This window comes from Carassius gibelio, chromosome B17 (assembly GCF_023724105.1).
Source record: "Carassius gibelio isolate Cgi1373 ecotype wild population from Czech Republic chromosome B17, carGib1.2-hapl.c, whole genome shotgun sequence".
Lineage (NCBI taxonomy): Eukaryota > Metazoa > Chordata > Actinopteri > Cypriniformes > Cyprinidae > Carassius > Carassius gibelio.
The window spans coordinates 26,280,073-26,295,386 of record NC_068412.1 but is presented as its reverse complement, the minus strand read 5'-3'; the positions used below and the strand labels follow the sequence as shown (position 1 = coordinate 26,295,386).

At 38.3% G+C, this 15,314-nt stretch overlaps 1 protein-coding gene across 1 annotated transcript in view; it reads right to left on the bottom strand.

Annotated features, from left to right (window-relative positions):
* ephx2 (epoxide hydrolase 2, cytoplasmic) overlaps positions 1–14,616 on the bottom strand; it is a 30,629-nt gene extending 16,013 nt beyond the window's left edge. Inside the window, exons 1-11 of the mRNA XM_052580661.1 lie at positions 14,449–14,616; positions 14,182–14,320; positions 13,878–13,962; positions 13,615–13,771; positions 12,192–12,382; positions 11,963–12,085; positions 11,671–11,739; positions 11,474–11,569; positions 10,584–10,662; positions 8,437–8,471; positions 8,308–8,334 (exon numbers count right to left, since the gene is read on the bottom strand). Of these exons, the coding sequence (XP_052436621.1) occupies positions 8,308–8,334; positions 8,437–8,471; positions 10,584–10,662; positions 11,474–11,569; positions 11,671–11,739; positions 11,963–12,085; positions 12,192–12,382; positions 13,615–13,771; positions 13,878–13,962; positions 14,182–14,279 (960 nt within the window). The 5' untranslated portion in view covers positions 14,280–14,320; positions 14,449–14,616. The remainder of the gene's footprint in view (positions 1–8,307; positions 8,335–8,436; positions 8,472–10,583; positions 10,663–11,473; positions 11,570–11,670; positions 11,740–11,962; positions 12,086–12,191; positions 12,383–13,614; positions 13,772–13,877; positions 13,963–14,181; positions 14,321–14,448) is intronic.
* Positions 14,617–15,314: the final 698 nt, after the last annotated feature.

Sequence of the window (15,314 nt, the reverse complement as noted above, 5' to 3'; positions counted from 1 at the left end):
CATTCATAAGTCTTTTTTGAGTTCATTCTGGTCCATATATAATGTATAAAAAGGGTTTCTTTGCCATTCTCTGGCAAAGGACTTTTCTGTGAAGACAAAGGTTTAAAGCCCTTCCCCCTTAGGAATTTCAGTCTGGTTTCACTGGCTGGGGGGGGGAAGTCAATGCAAGTATTTAACTTGATCTCCTGGGTTTACATGTGATGTCCAGCGTTGCATTCCAATCACGAACAATAAATTTGACAATCTCTTCTTTGAATTAAAATTGTCAATAATTGTTCTATTGGTGTTAATGTTGAAAGCTGTTGTGTGAACAAGTTGGTTGGTTGGTTATCTTGTTTGGTTCCTGTGGCACTAGAACTGATTTATGACTTCCTGAGGAATTCAGCTCATGTTTCAATGCACACAGCTCTGATAGACTCTTTGATTTGTCTGATTTGACTCATTTCTGCTACATATATCCCCCTTTCGATCGGCGAGGTGTTTAGGTGAAGACATCGTCGATCGCTGGAGAAACAAAGGCAGAAGAAGCAGACAAACACAGCAAACAGCAAGACAACACCTCCATGACAGTTACTGTACTGGTGCAGGCATCAGGCTATTTAGGTACACGTGGTTAAGTTCAATTAGTCAATGTAGTTTAGCACATTGAGGATAGTTTAGATCGTCTTGGAAATTGTTTTTATTTTGATTCATCAATCAAATTTGTGGTTAACTTTGTTTGGTTCTTCTAGGTTGTCTTACTTTACATGTTTACCATTAGTTTTCTAGTAATTTCATTTTCAATTCAATGAATTGACCTATCATGCATGGAGCTCTCTGGCTTCCATTCAGTTTAGAGTGGCTGGCGGATATTAGGTGTTGCGAGTCAATCCTAATATCAGACCTTCGACCCTCGCAGGGTGTCTAGGCGTTTCACCTACTCAGGAAAGAGGGGAAGGAGAAGGATAGGTAAAAGAAGAACAAAACAAAACAAGGCTGCTGTGGGTTTTCCTAGCATGTGTTACAACTACTATTGAGCTAGGATGTCAGGTGCAGCTAGTGTGTCGTGAACCTTAACTTAGTGTCAGGTGTTCTACCTATTGTGAGGATGGCTGCACGTTTCTTCATGGTGGGTATGTGTAACTTTGTTACGCTAAAAGTTGGATATTCTACCTGTGGGAAGAATATGTTTGTTGACTGTGTTATCAGTAGATGTGTTTACCTCTGGGTGTAGGTAATGTTGTGTATTACTGGTGTAGTGCATGTGTGGTCAGATCTGTTCAAGTCTGTGTTGTCTCCCCCTTTTTCTAGCATGTCACTGAAGACTGGCTCTCAGCATCCTTGGCTTGGATGAGGGCGTGTCCATGGTCTAATGAGGGGTCAGTCCAGCAAGGCAGGAAGTTCTTTAGCACGCCGTCGGAGGCAGTTTGGCATGGCTGTGTGAAGCTGAGTTGCAAAACTTGTCTCCTATGTTGCATTCTTCTTGTGATGCCTTCTGGCTGTAGCAGACTTTCTGACCTTCTGTGCTCTGGTGGTTGCTGTTGCACAGACAGGGAATGTGGTACTTGGAGTTTGAGTTCATTTGACAGTTTGTTAGTGACTGAGGTGATGTCCTTTAGTACCTCAGATTTTTCATCAACAGTTGGCCGTGAAAGACTTGTTCATTCTGGGTTGTTGTTGAACAGGTGCTTGTCATCTCTGATGCGGTGCACCAGGTGATCACCGGCCTTCCGTTCTGTCGCTGGTCACAGCGAGCATGACTCAACTTTGTGGTCATATGCATGTAAATTGTCTTGAAGGAACTCTCTTAGTTGTTCCATGACTTGTTCCGTGTCTTCTAATGGTAAGCAGTTATGTTCTTGTGCATACTCAGCACTGTGCATGTCTGAGTGGTGCTGAGGTGGGTTTTGTTGTCGCTTACCCACACGAGTTGCTCTTGGATGAGTCAAGTGATTACCTTTGGATCTCTGGTTAGGTTTCCAGATGTTATCCTTTTGGTTTCTTGAGAAGCGTGGCTGGTCCCATGGATTTTTCCAGCAGTTGGGCTGAAAGCGGTCGTGGATATGGGCGTCACGTTCTCTGTGCTCTTGATGGAAGACTCTGGTGTTGTGATGCCGCTGGGTGTCGTCCAGTGCAAGGCTTGAGTCTTTGTTGACAGAGTTCAAGAGTGTGGAGGTTTTGTTACCTTTCTTTGAGGCCAACTTCTGCTTGTTATAGGCCTTCTGTGTTAGGTCACGCAACTGTTGGATGGTCATGGAGTTCGGACAGGCCATGACACCTAGATGGTGACTGACTCCGGGGTGCAGATTCTTTAGGAAGAGGGTTTTGAAGTTCACATCCTCTTCAAGGTCAGAGTTGTTGTGTGCACCAAAGTAGGATTGTCGGAGTCGGTTGTAGTAAGCTTGTGGAGTCTCTTGACGACCTTGTTTGGTTTCCAAGGCAGTTAACAGTCCATGTTCAGACTCTGGGTCTGTAAACTCTTTAATCAGGACCTCACGAAGTCGCTGGTAGTTTGACTTGGTTTGACTGGGCTGTCGATCTAGAAAGTTTCGTACCTCGGAACTGGACGTGGCTCTAAGGAGGTATAACCAGTCTCTGTCAGTCACATGAGGTCTCACTTCCAGGTGAAATTCGATATCTCGCAGGTAAGCTTGGATGTCGGGGCTTTCTGTGGAGTTCGGGTTGAACCTGCTGATGTTTTTAGACAGCTTGTTGAGGTCTTTGATTGTCATCCCGTGTGCAGCTTCAAGGCCTTGGACGGGAGGTTTTCTTTCGTTGGCAGGAAAGGGTTGTGTGGCGAAGGCAGGTGAGGTTTTGGGTTGTGGCCCTTCGCTCCTTTCGTCACATGCCAGTTCTTGGACGTGGGACTCTGCTCTGCTCAGCAGTGATGAGGCTAAGAGATGTTTCTCTTTTCTTGGCTCTAGTTTGTGCTTGTAAGCATTTTGGAGTTCTTTTTTGACCATGTAGAGCTCATCGTTGGTATCATCTAGTTGTTGGGTCAGATTGTCCATTTCAGTTCTGTACCTTTCAAGGTGGTCTTTCAAAGCACTGATTTCAGAGTTCTTGTTTCTGATGTCTAGCTTGGCTTTCTCTAGTAGCTGTTCGGCATACTGGAGTCTGTTTACCAGGTCTTTCTGAGCAGCCGTTGCATGTCGCTGGTCGAGCTGAGCTGCTGCCAGGGCTGCTAGGAGCTTCATAACTTGTTCTGTTGTATCCTGCTCCCTCTCGCTGGGTGCTTTGAGTTGATTTTGAACTTTCACTTCCAGCTTGTCTATGCGATGTTGAGCACGTGCCAGCTCCTCTTGAAGGTGGGTGATGTGCTTGTCGCTCAGTTTCAGCTGGGTTGTGAAGGCATAGCTTAGTGAGCTCGTGATCTTGACTAGCTCCTCGTGGTTGTTGTTCTGGCTTGAATCTTGTGTCAGGAATCTTCTCAGGATTAGGATTATTATTAAAAATAATAACAGTTCAAATGTCTTTGGAGTGAGGCTGTCTGTTATGCCTCTCAGCCAAATGTTCACATCTTCCCCATGGGCAATGGGGTCTGCAGTCTGCGGCATGTTGGCACGCTGGGGAGAAGAGAGACTGACACAGATCTGTGTGGAGTAAAAGCCTATGTGTGGTGGGACAACTAAGTGTTGTATCAGTGATTGTGAACCACTAGTGAAATGTGGTGATGACTGTGTTGGTCTCAGGGTGTCTAAGTAGACTAGAGATGCGAAGACTTTGTCACTCTAATGAGGAAGAGGAAAAGAGAGACAGAGGTGAAAAACAAATTCAAATGACAAGCAAAATTTCTGTTTTTCAAATGAGGAAAATTATTTTTTCCAATTAAATGTTATCAAAAACGTAAACAATATTATTATATTTCTTGCTTTGGACAAAAGAATACAATAATAATTCTGATATCTCTTTTCTTAGTCTGACAGGATTGACACCGTACACCTTTCAGTTGGACGGCTCACCAGGGAGTCAGCAAAGGCGACAGTTGCTCAACACGTATCTCTATTAAATTGATCTCAACGATGGATGAGATGCTAAAACTTGGATTGCGTTTCCAAATGTAGGGAGGTTAGGAAGAACAAATGAGAGGATGATTACAATCAAATTCATAAGGATGATTCGTCGTCTTTGGCACGATTGTGTATTTACTTCACTTAGAATTGATTGATGGTTCTTACATGTCCTACAAATGTAAAAAGAGAAGAGGAAAGTAAAGGAGAGAGAGGACGGAGATGGTAAGTCTCAGTAGCGGTTATCTGAACTACAAGGAGAGCGTTGTGTTAGTTGCTGCACAACTTATCAAACAAAATAAACTTTAAGTGAAAGAGAGTTGTCTTTCTAATTTATTTGAACTCGTAGTGAGGGATAACAATGTCTCCTTTTAGGGCTCAGGTTTGTCGTTCCCAGGCTAGGATACACAAAAGAAATGGTAAGAAATAGGAAAATTAAAAAAAAAATTAATAAATGGGCAAAATATGCAAAAATGAAATTAAAAAGAGGAAATCAATACGTAAAACAATAGTGGTTAAGTGTATAACCAAAACAGGAAGAGGGGTAAAACGCATTCAAATAAGTAAAGGTCTGAATAGCATATATTCAGATGGGTAATAAATAAATTAGGAAGAATAAGTTTACTTTAACTTCCAAAGTTCAAGGCTTATTCATTCCTAAAATAATTAGACCCAAAAGAGAATACTAGAAATAAAAGATCATATGAAATGATCTGAGAGGGAAATTTTAAATGCTTCCAAATAAATTTAATGTTTCAATTAAATTTCAATTTGACATTGAATAATTTTGAGTCAGTATTTCCCTTTCTAGTAAAATGAAAATAAGTGGTCTAGTGAGAAGAGAGAGCGATAAAAAGAAAGAGACTAACAAGTGTTAGTTAAGATGTTTAAAATGGTTAAATCACGTCAGCGTTGCCCAAACACACATTATTTTACCACTGGATGGTAATGCTAACGGCTAACCTTTGAGGCTAGTGGCTTTAGTATAGACTTCAATGTAAATGCAATGGTTTCGTTAGCTTAGCGACACCGCAGAGTTTGTGCGCTGCGCGTGCACAGTTCAGAGTTGCTCCGGAAGTACGTTAGGCTTCCGGGTCACGGTCGTCACTATGGCAACCAAAACACATTCTAGTGGATCAGCACATGAATCGTTGCATTGTTGCAAATACAGTTAAGCATGTTACATGAAATGTCGGCTCATTTCAACACTGTACAAATAACAACACCGCCTTTCAGTTGGTTTTGCGATGTGGCACTTAAACTCTCAGTTTGTATAGAGTTAAATTTATCTTAATTCAAATAGCAGCTTCCTGCTGTAGTTATTATATCAATCTCAGCAATTTGATTCTCCGTGCCAGTTTTTCTGGACACAAACATAAAAGTTTTCCTTCGCTGTTGGTACACAGTTAAAATTTACTTGATCAAGCTTTTAAAACACTCCCATTCAAATTACTCTCGGACACACGCAGTGTTACGCGAGATTGCATTCACTTTGTGAACGGATACAAGTGGGCAAACATTGTTCTCTAATGTTTAACGTTAACTTAGGGGAGTCGAATATCAAATTTGATTCGGCAGTGGAACACGCACTGGCAATCAAACTATATGAAATATGAATACGGGGACTTTGATAAATAGATTGAGGAACCCGCTCAAAACTATTCTTTATTCACCGATTTATATCCCTTTTTAAACACTAACAGTTTAGCTCCGTTCAGCAAACAGTGACTGAGATAGCGTTTGAGACACTGGAACACGCAGTGAAATCAAATCAGCTATAAAACAAGGCATTACACAAATGAGGAACACGCTCAATTTCTACCTTATTGTACGATCTCAGATGTTTACTTTTAAGTTCACTTACTGCTGATAATAAAGGGGAGACGGACTCGAGTTAAAGTCTCCTCTAGCTCCTTTCATTCAAGCGGGAGGGCGCGCGCTGCTTACGTCACACAAACACAAACACACACTCCAGTCTCGCAAGCTTCTCACCTTTCATTCCTTTAGCAAAATCAAAGATTAAATAACTTGGTTTATGCTCACAATTTAGATTAAACTGCCCGCATATTCTCCACCATGATAAATGTAAGGGAAACAGGTCAATTTAGCTCAAAGGGAATCATTTAAGATTTTAAAGGGAATTTGAACAGAATCACTGTTTCACGGCTGTTCACGGAGACGCGCCTGCGATTCAGTGAACTAGCCGTTTAACATCAAATCTGCGCTGGATACTAATATCCAAACTATAGTGAAACACTATCAATTAGCACAGTAACAAGATCGGCAGTTTAAGACATTAACTTGTAAGCACAAAACACAAGATACTTCTCTTTTCAATATGAATAAGGCTTTATTAGATAAATCTAAGACATATAAACTAATCTAACACATAAACACACGCACACACACATTCACACAAGTTGCAGGAAGGTCGAAAGTTAAGGAAAGATGAGTTTAAGAGAATGGAAATATGGAATCCCAAGTTTACAGCAATACGTTAAATTGCATAGACATGAACAACCATCAATCACGTAATTAGCCCTTGCATTGAGTTCCTCAATGTGACTAAAATTATATTAGATACACCAGCACAACAAATATCTGGGGATACGTTGCCTTAGTTTCCTGTGAAAGGGACTCCCATTGAAAGGGGTATCCCGGTGTCGCTGATTGGCTGGAAGTTCAGTTGGCTGAAGTGACGTCTTGGGGAGCCCGTGCTTGGGCGTTGGCTGAAGCTGGAGTTGTGTGGCTGGGCGGAGTTCAAACGCGCAGACGAGGTCGACGTTACAAAACTTAACTCAGAACACGAAACTCTCAAACGGAAAAGAAAAGAAATAAAGTTTGACGAGACTAGGTTGTGTTCCTTCTCATTGTGGCATAAGTAGCAGCAGGCAGGCACGCTGGAACCACGCTCGAAGAACCATGATGACTAACCACATGGCTAGATGCTACAAGCTAAAGCTAGGTAGCAAAGCTACAAGCTAAGAGCAGGCATGACTGATAGCACGAGCAAGGCTGGAACTAAAAGCAGACTAAAAGCAAGGCATGGCTAATAGCAGCAGGCAGACTAGAACTAAAAGCAGACTAAAAGCAAGGCATGACTAAAAGCGAAATTACATCGTGTCCAAAGTATTTAAAACTTCCTGTTGGCCACCCCTCAAATGTTGCCTTGACCAATCAGATATGTTCTTGAGTCTTGGGTATCATAAATCATTTGTTTATCTTACCAAGCATGTGGTTCTTGCCTCACAGGGTCTAATTTTGGACATGATTCCTATAACATGATTATGATATATTTTACAAATAAATGATTGTCAGGACAATATCAAGCAAGAAAATGCGATTATTTGAATACTAGACATGACTAGGTATCCTATAGTTATCAAAAGACATACACAATAAGTGATTATACATGATAGTCAAATGTGTGGGTTACACGTAAATGAATATGGAGTTAAGCAATGGAATGATTCATTCATAAGTCTTTTTTGAGTTCATTCTGGTCCATATATAATGTATAAAAAGGGTTTCTTTGCCATTCTCTGGCAAAGGACTTTTCTGTGAAGACAAAGGTTTAAAGCCCTTCCCCCTTAGGAATTTCAGTCTGGTTTCACTGGCTGGGGGGGGGAAGTCAATGCAAGTATTTAACTTGATCTCCTGGGTTTACATGTGATGTCCAGCGTTGCATTCCAATCACGAACAATAAATTTGACAATCTCTTCTTTGAATTAAAATTGTCAATAATTGTTCTATTGGTGTTAATGTTGAAAGCTGTTGTGTGAACAAGTTGGTTGGTTGGTTATCTTGTTTGGTTCCTGTGGCACTAGAACTGATTTATGACTTCCTGAGGAATTCAGCTCATGTTTCAATGCACACAGCTCTGATAGACTCTTTGATTTGTCTGATTTGACTCATTTCTGCTACAGTGTTCACACATTCATTAAAGAATCACAACCAAACAGATTAAACATTTTTATCATACAATCATTTGGCAAGTGATGTAGTTTGTCCTGGAAGACTAAAAAGAGCATTGTATTCTTATGAAATGGCTTGAAAAGGGGAAACTTCGCTCATGTTTTAGCTCAAAAACCTCTAATGAAACATAATGAAAATCATCCGGTTGCAGTATTTTTTTAAAGCAAACTTGTTAATAATAAGACACTGTTCTTGAGTCCCAACTCTAATTATTTCTTACAAGACGAAGGCTAAAATATTAGCAATGCATCTTATGTTTATCAATATTATGCAATATCATAAATCAGCCGTTCAGAAATCCTGTAATCATGTGCATGTGTGAAAGTAAAAAACTTGTACATACCATTTTATCCAAAAATGTCACCAGATCCTAAAAAGCCAGGAGAGGGATGACAGAATTGTATGCAACATTAATACATTTTGCTATAAACTTAGATGGATAAATAAATTCACATGGATTCGTTTTAATTACCAGCATGATTTGTTCTTGAGAATACTCCTCAATCTCTGCAGAAAAAGGTGGGAATAAAACAGAGCAATAATAATAAGATTTTTATAATTTTATACAGTATATGTTTTAGCTTTAATGCACATATCAAAATAACATGTCAAATGTGTTTGAAAATGTAATATTAAAAAATTTAGAGTTTAATTTACAATTTGCAACAAGTGGAAAATGTTTAAATACTCCATTTAATGTCTTTAATAATTTTACAAAGCAAGCTTTTTCTGTCACTGTTTGAATGCAGTAAAGCATGATGTAGCAGAAAACATCTGGCTCTTGTTTGCATTTTCTTCCATCACCAGTCTTATATGATTATAACCTTGAAATTAAGATTAGGCTTAAAATAATATCTTTAGAATCATTCATAAATGTTAAAAATCATTTGAAACTTGAACAAAAACTGTAATCTGACTCAGATGCATGGCAAATTATCTGCTGATTAAAGGATAATAAATGAATTAGTCACCTTACAAATGGTTATCAAAAGCAAAATTGCTACAGTGCATTATATTTTGTGAGAATGCTTGATATGCTAGGATTTTAGCAGTCCAATATTCATACGAAACAAGTAGTGGCTTTCATTCACCAAATTTGATGCAGGCCTTGAGGTCATGCTATATTCAATATATATATTCAAAATACAGCACAGCCTCTCATAACTTATTGCTGAAAACATGCACTGTCACTGCACACACAGTTCTTTATATACACTTCAGATCCCATCACAGAAGTGACCTGATGCACATACTAAAGAGCAATGCTTTTCATTTTCATTCTCAGCATGATGCCGCAGCGATAACATGGGAACTGGAGTGCCTGGAATCCCTTGAGGCATTTATTTCAGTTAGCTGGAAATTCATGCTGCTTTTAAAGCTAAAGCATGACATTTGAGCAAGCAGCGCACGCACGCACACACACACATACACACACATTTAAAACAAACTCTCGGCAGCAGATTTTAGGATCTCTCACTCATGCATTGATTTAAGTATAATTCACAGACATAGTGGCTATTGAACAGGCTTTGATGCTATTGCAAACTAAGTCAAAGCATCATGTTCTGCAAACTTGCCAATAGTAATGAGAATTTCTTATTTACTGTATCTTAAGTGTCCTTGATCACAGGATGCAATTAAAAAAGCCTTTAACATGTTACCTTGTGAAACTTCCTGAGAAAGACTATGCATTTTTAATCTACAATGAGCAAAAAGGAAGTATCCATCTAAAAAACAACCTATGCACTGATTCTGTAGACTGCAGTTAGTAGTTGTCATAGGTTAAGCATCTTATGAAACACAACTAAAGGGTTTATTTTTTTCAATCCCAGGTTAAGGCCATTTTTAACCCTATGTTTAGCAATGCTATTTAATTTTTCATTTTGAAAGGGGAATAACACTGCTTTTAACAAGGGCAGTATTTAAAGTCATGCTGAAACGCAAGTAGACAGATCGTGTTACATCTGAGTATAACAAATGCATGGCCTTGACTTGGTTGTATGTATCAGTTGTTGATGAGATTTTAATTATGTTGCCATTGCACTCAAAACTGGAGGCAGATGAACGCAAGAGTTTTGATGACTGAAGATGTCCTCGTTTGTCACCAGAGAGAAGTCTAAACATCTAAAATTTTAACATGCACAGATGAATTGTTCACAATAAGATCTCAAGTGTGCGTAGAATATAGCTAGCGTGAACAGAATGCATTAACACTCAAGTGACTGAAAAAGTGACACCTTTTTGTGCTTTCATGCAAAGAGCCACTCGCCAAAACCTTCACCCTCACTGTTCCTCTCTGGTGGAATGAGCTGTCAACATCCACCCAAAACTGCTGAAATAATCATATCTTTCAGGAAGCAGCTGAAGATAACTTTTGTAACCACCCCACAATCTCGAACCAAAGCACTTACCGGTATACCCTCACAAAAAAGTTCCCCTCTTCTCTAGCTTTCTTCCTAATCTAGTTGTCAAACATTGCATTGTATATCATGCATATTTTTGGCTTCTTGACGAAGCACGTTTGTTCCTCTTTAATGCATCGCTTTAGATAAAAGCATGTAAATGTAATGTAAAAGAAAACACAAAGCATGAGACATGCTGTATATAATTATAACTGACCTGGTGGAGCAGTGGAGTCACCGTAACCTTTCATGTCAAGAGCTAGAACCCTGAATCCAGCATTGGCCAAAGCCGGAATCTGATGAGAAACAATAAACAAAAAACAACAACACCTGAAGGATATAGTACTTGAGCGGCACTTGTGTTCTCTGATAGCTTTGCTATGAGGTTGTTAAGATGTTCCCAGTGTTATTAATGCATTGCTACAAGGTCGATAGGATGTTAGGTTATTTCTTACTGACTCAAAGAAATCATCCCAAAGTCTCTATGATAGGTTTTGTTCAAGCCCCTAATCCATAAGATACATAATAATAATAAGCACTAAAGTGCCACAGAAGAGTAATTTAGAATGCTTAAAAAACTCTTGCATCCCATTTCCAGGTCAAAACAGTTGGGTAAACTTCACCACAATAAATTATTTTTTGCATTTCTATTTGCTCCAATGGCAAATAAAAAAAAAACATTAAAGTTTATATGACTTTCCAAAAGAGTAAGAACTAAAGAAAGATTGATTATGATGGTCAGAAGACAAAAAGATGTGAAATGTGCCCTCACTAGAAACACTCGCTCAGAAGCATTAACCGATTTTCCGTAATTTAATACCAAAGTAATAAAACACAGAGTATTATAATTATACATTAAATCTTTTAAAAATGAAACCACAAAAGAAGTTGCTAGATTACATAATAAATCACAGTCTGTGAAAAGGATCCATTCTTCTTTTCATCATCCAAGGCAGCTTACATTATTCCAGTGAATCACCGCTTTTGGCGTGTAAACCCAATACCCGTGGGTTACCAGCCCTGATCTTTAACTACTAACCTACGAGACTCACTATAATCTCACTACCTTCAAAGGCTGCATCGATTGAAATATTTGAGGTTCCCCACCTGATACCTCCAGGAAAACCAGCTCTCGGGGAAGCCATGGCACAGGAGAACAGGCGGTCCGTCTCCAAATTCCACAAAGTGGATCCGCACGCCAGGCTGATAAACAGAAAAACAAACTTTTTATGACCCTTGCTAAACATAACACACTGCCAGTGAACTCTGGGACAATTAAAACAGAGATAAGCATTATAAATTACCTTAATGTTCACATATCCATGAGAGACATTGTCAGGATCACAAGAGGGTGGCTGGAGATCACCGGTGACCTGTCAAGTTATCCATCAAATGACAAAGCTCATTTATGTTTTTTATGAAAATTATAAGATGACTTGTTCTTTTTAACTTCTAAAAACGGTCAATTTAACAGTATTACAGTTACAGTTTTATTATATATAATAAGGGAAGTAGACCTTTTGCAGCTTATACTATAAATTCATTTTTGTACAGTGTATCAATGGAATTACGAGGTTTAGGGTCAGAATTCCTCACCTCTATTCCTGTAAGCTTCTGGATTTCCTTAAGAGCCTCAGTGATGTCCTTGACTTGAACAGCCGTCATTCCCAAACCTTCAGCTGCCTTGATACTTTCTTCATCCACATCCAGCCAGACTGCCTTAAACAAGTCAATTATAAGAGCATTTGGTTACATCCTTAGCTAGCAGGTTTTGAATCCATCTCGTTCCAATCGGAGAGCTTCTGAAATTATTTAGTGCTCTTACTTCTTGAGGTTTAAGCGCAAGTTTTTCAAGGGCACTGGTAAAGATGTCTGGCTCTGGGATTCTGGCACCGTCATAACAAGATCTCACAACCAGGTTGAAATGGCTTTCCAGAACGGAGAGAATCCTAGCGACACCATCTCTCTGATCAGTGTCATCCACCCAGATATTGGCCAGGACGCCGGTAGAGATGCCTATAAGGAAAAGTTCAACAAAAAATGTAAATTTGTTGAGAATTTAGTCACCATCAGACCATCCCAGATCCCAGAAATGAGTTTGTTTCTTCACCGTAAAAAATAAAAATAAAAGAAATGTAATATTACTCATCAATGGATGCTATGCAGTGAATGGGTGCCATCAGAATGAGAGTCCAAACAGCTGATAAAAACATCACAATAATCCACACCACTCCAGTCCATCAATTAATGTATTATGAAACAAAAAGCTGTGTGTTTGTAAGAAAAAAAAAAAAACATCATTAAGACACTTTTAACTTTAAACTATTGGCTCTGGTTAAAGTGTGAGTCTTCTATCCATAACACTGCTTTCCCCAGTGAAAAAGTCATCTCGTCTGAATCAGAAGAGAAATATGCACAGATCAAGGACAGATAAAAACAAATATGTTGATGGATTTTGCTGTGAGAGGACAATAGGAGCTGGACTTTTTCACTGGCGGAAGGGTAATTATGAATAATGTTATATGAATAAACAGTTAACAAGACATTAACTGATGGACTGGAGTGGTGTGGATTACTTGTGGATGTTTTTATCAGCTGTTTGGACTCTCATTCTGACGGCACCCATTCACTGCATTTCTCCAAATCTGTTCTGATGAAGAAACAATCCAATCTAAATCTTGGATGGCCTAAGAGTGAGTAAAGTTTTATCAAATTTTCATATTCTGGTGAAATACTACTTTAAAGTGGTCAAATTATGTGATTTCAATTTCTCCTTTCTCTTTGGAATGTAACAAGCTCTTGGGGCATAAATAAGATCTGTAAAGTTGCAAAGACTAAAGTCTTAAATCCAAAGAGATTTTCTTTATCAAAGTTAAGACTCTGCCACACACTCCTAAAACGCCTCGTTTTAAACACGCCCCACATATCTACATAACTATGTGGAAATATTTGCGTATTGCTGCCCAAATGTTCACGCAAAGATATAATCCATGGTTTCAGTGGATAACCTTTTTCGTGAACCTATAGGAGGAGTTTATTCTGACTTTGCTACGACAATCTGGCTACTGTAAGAATGTTTTGCTATTAGTTGAAGTATTTGCTATTGAATGTTCAAATGCAGAGTTTTGCCCGTCGTGTGTTTATGTGTGTGAGAGAGAGATAAGAGATTTTTAAGAGATGAATCAACAATTCAACAGAAAAGGATAAAAAATGTTTATTCAAAACCTTGCAAAACAAAAGCAACGTACCATGATGATGGAGGACAGCTGCAGCATCAAGAACAGGCTTGTTGAATTCTACTTGACCAATGTCACTGAAAAGCTTCTGTGCTGAGAATTGTGCAGGTAAAGAAAGTCCCTGATCAGCTGCAACCTTCTGGCACTCAGCTTCAAGCTCAGGAATCATCTGATAAGTGAAACCAGTTATACAAGAGAAAATATTTTTGCTGCACTGCTGGCATGTCCTGTCATGTCATATGCATGAATACATTTGATGAAAAAATGAAAATAACCTGAGTTAAGCTGATTTTTCCTTTCTCCAGGCGATACAGTGCATTCTCACTGCCAAGATTTGCAATTACATTCTTTATGAAACCCCTAGAGCAAAATAGTATTGGTAATTAAATATAATAATAAATGAATTATACAATTGAATTATGAATTATACAAAAAAAAAAATATATATATATATATATATATAAACAAATGTATTACATTTTTATTTGACATAAAATAGAAATAATTAATAAACATTTATGATAAATTATTATTTTTTTATTTTATATAAAATATTTTATATAAAATAAAGTCACATACCTCGAAATACCAGTAGTTTCCTCAAACTTCTGCAAGATCTGGGCAAGGGAGGGTGTAACAGCAACACCCCACAGGCTAAACAGCACTGCCTTCTTCATTGGAAACTAGTTTTATTTTCTTTTATTCAAATCGAACAAGTCTGGGCAAAAAGCACACAAAGGGCATAAAACATAACACGACTTGTAAGTTACTTGCTTGCCACTTCTGCCTGTACAAAGTTCATTACGCAATGCAAAAAAGTTTAACTCGGTGAACTTTTATGTTTACCTGAAGTGCAGATTCTGAATTCTGGACGCAGAAACTGGAAGATCGATGTACTATGGGGCACTCTCAGTTTGATTTGTCTCTGGCGTAAATACTAGGAGTTCTACTACGACAGAGGAATAGCTCATTAATATTAATCGCGTTATCCTCACGTTCACCAAATACTCGTACCTGATTGGCCGAAAGGCAGGCGACGGTAAAGTAAAGGGCGCGATGAACAGATGGCGCGTTTAGAATCCTGCGAGTCAAGCTCCAGGAATGTTGCCAAACTACGTAAACAAGACTTGTTTAATAGTCATAAGCCAAGCCTTCACTACAGTAGTTTAAAGAACTCAAAAGACAAGAAAGTTATGTTAATCTCAAACTTTAGAAACGTATGTAAATACTTTATTATTAACAATTTTTTAATGTAAAATGCCTTCAGATTGAATAAGCTCTTTTGCACTACAATCATTATATCTGCAGTGTTTACTTCACTGGTTTGCACTATATCTGCCATGTACCTTGTGCTGCTCTCCTTATCTTTCTTTTACATGACCTATTTGTATAGTTGTACTTTAGTTTATTATCTGTATTTAATGTTTTACTGTTAGTGTTATCTGTATGCACCAAGGGTCTGACAGTAATGCAATTTTAATTATATGTACTGTACATGTGGAAGAATTGACAATAAAGCAGTCTTGACTTATTTTTTTAACTTGCAATATGACATGTAAATATATAAATGATTATTTAATAATATATAATATATTAAAGAAATATTAATATATATAATATAAAAAAATATATTCAAATATGATAAAAAGACGTGTATCATAATGCACAAAGCATTATTTAATAAGTAAATAATTAAATGTATACTATTTTTG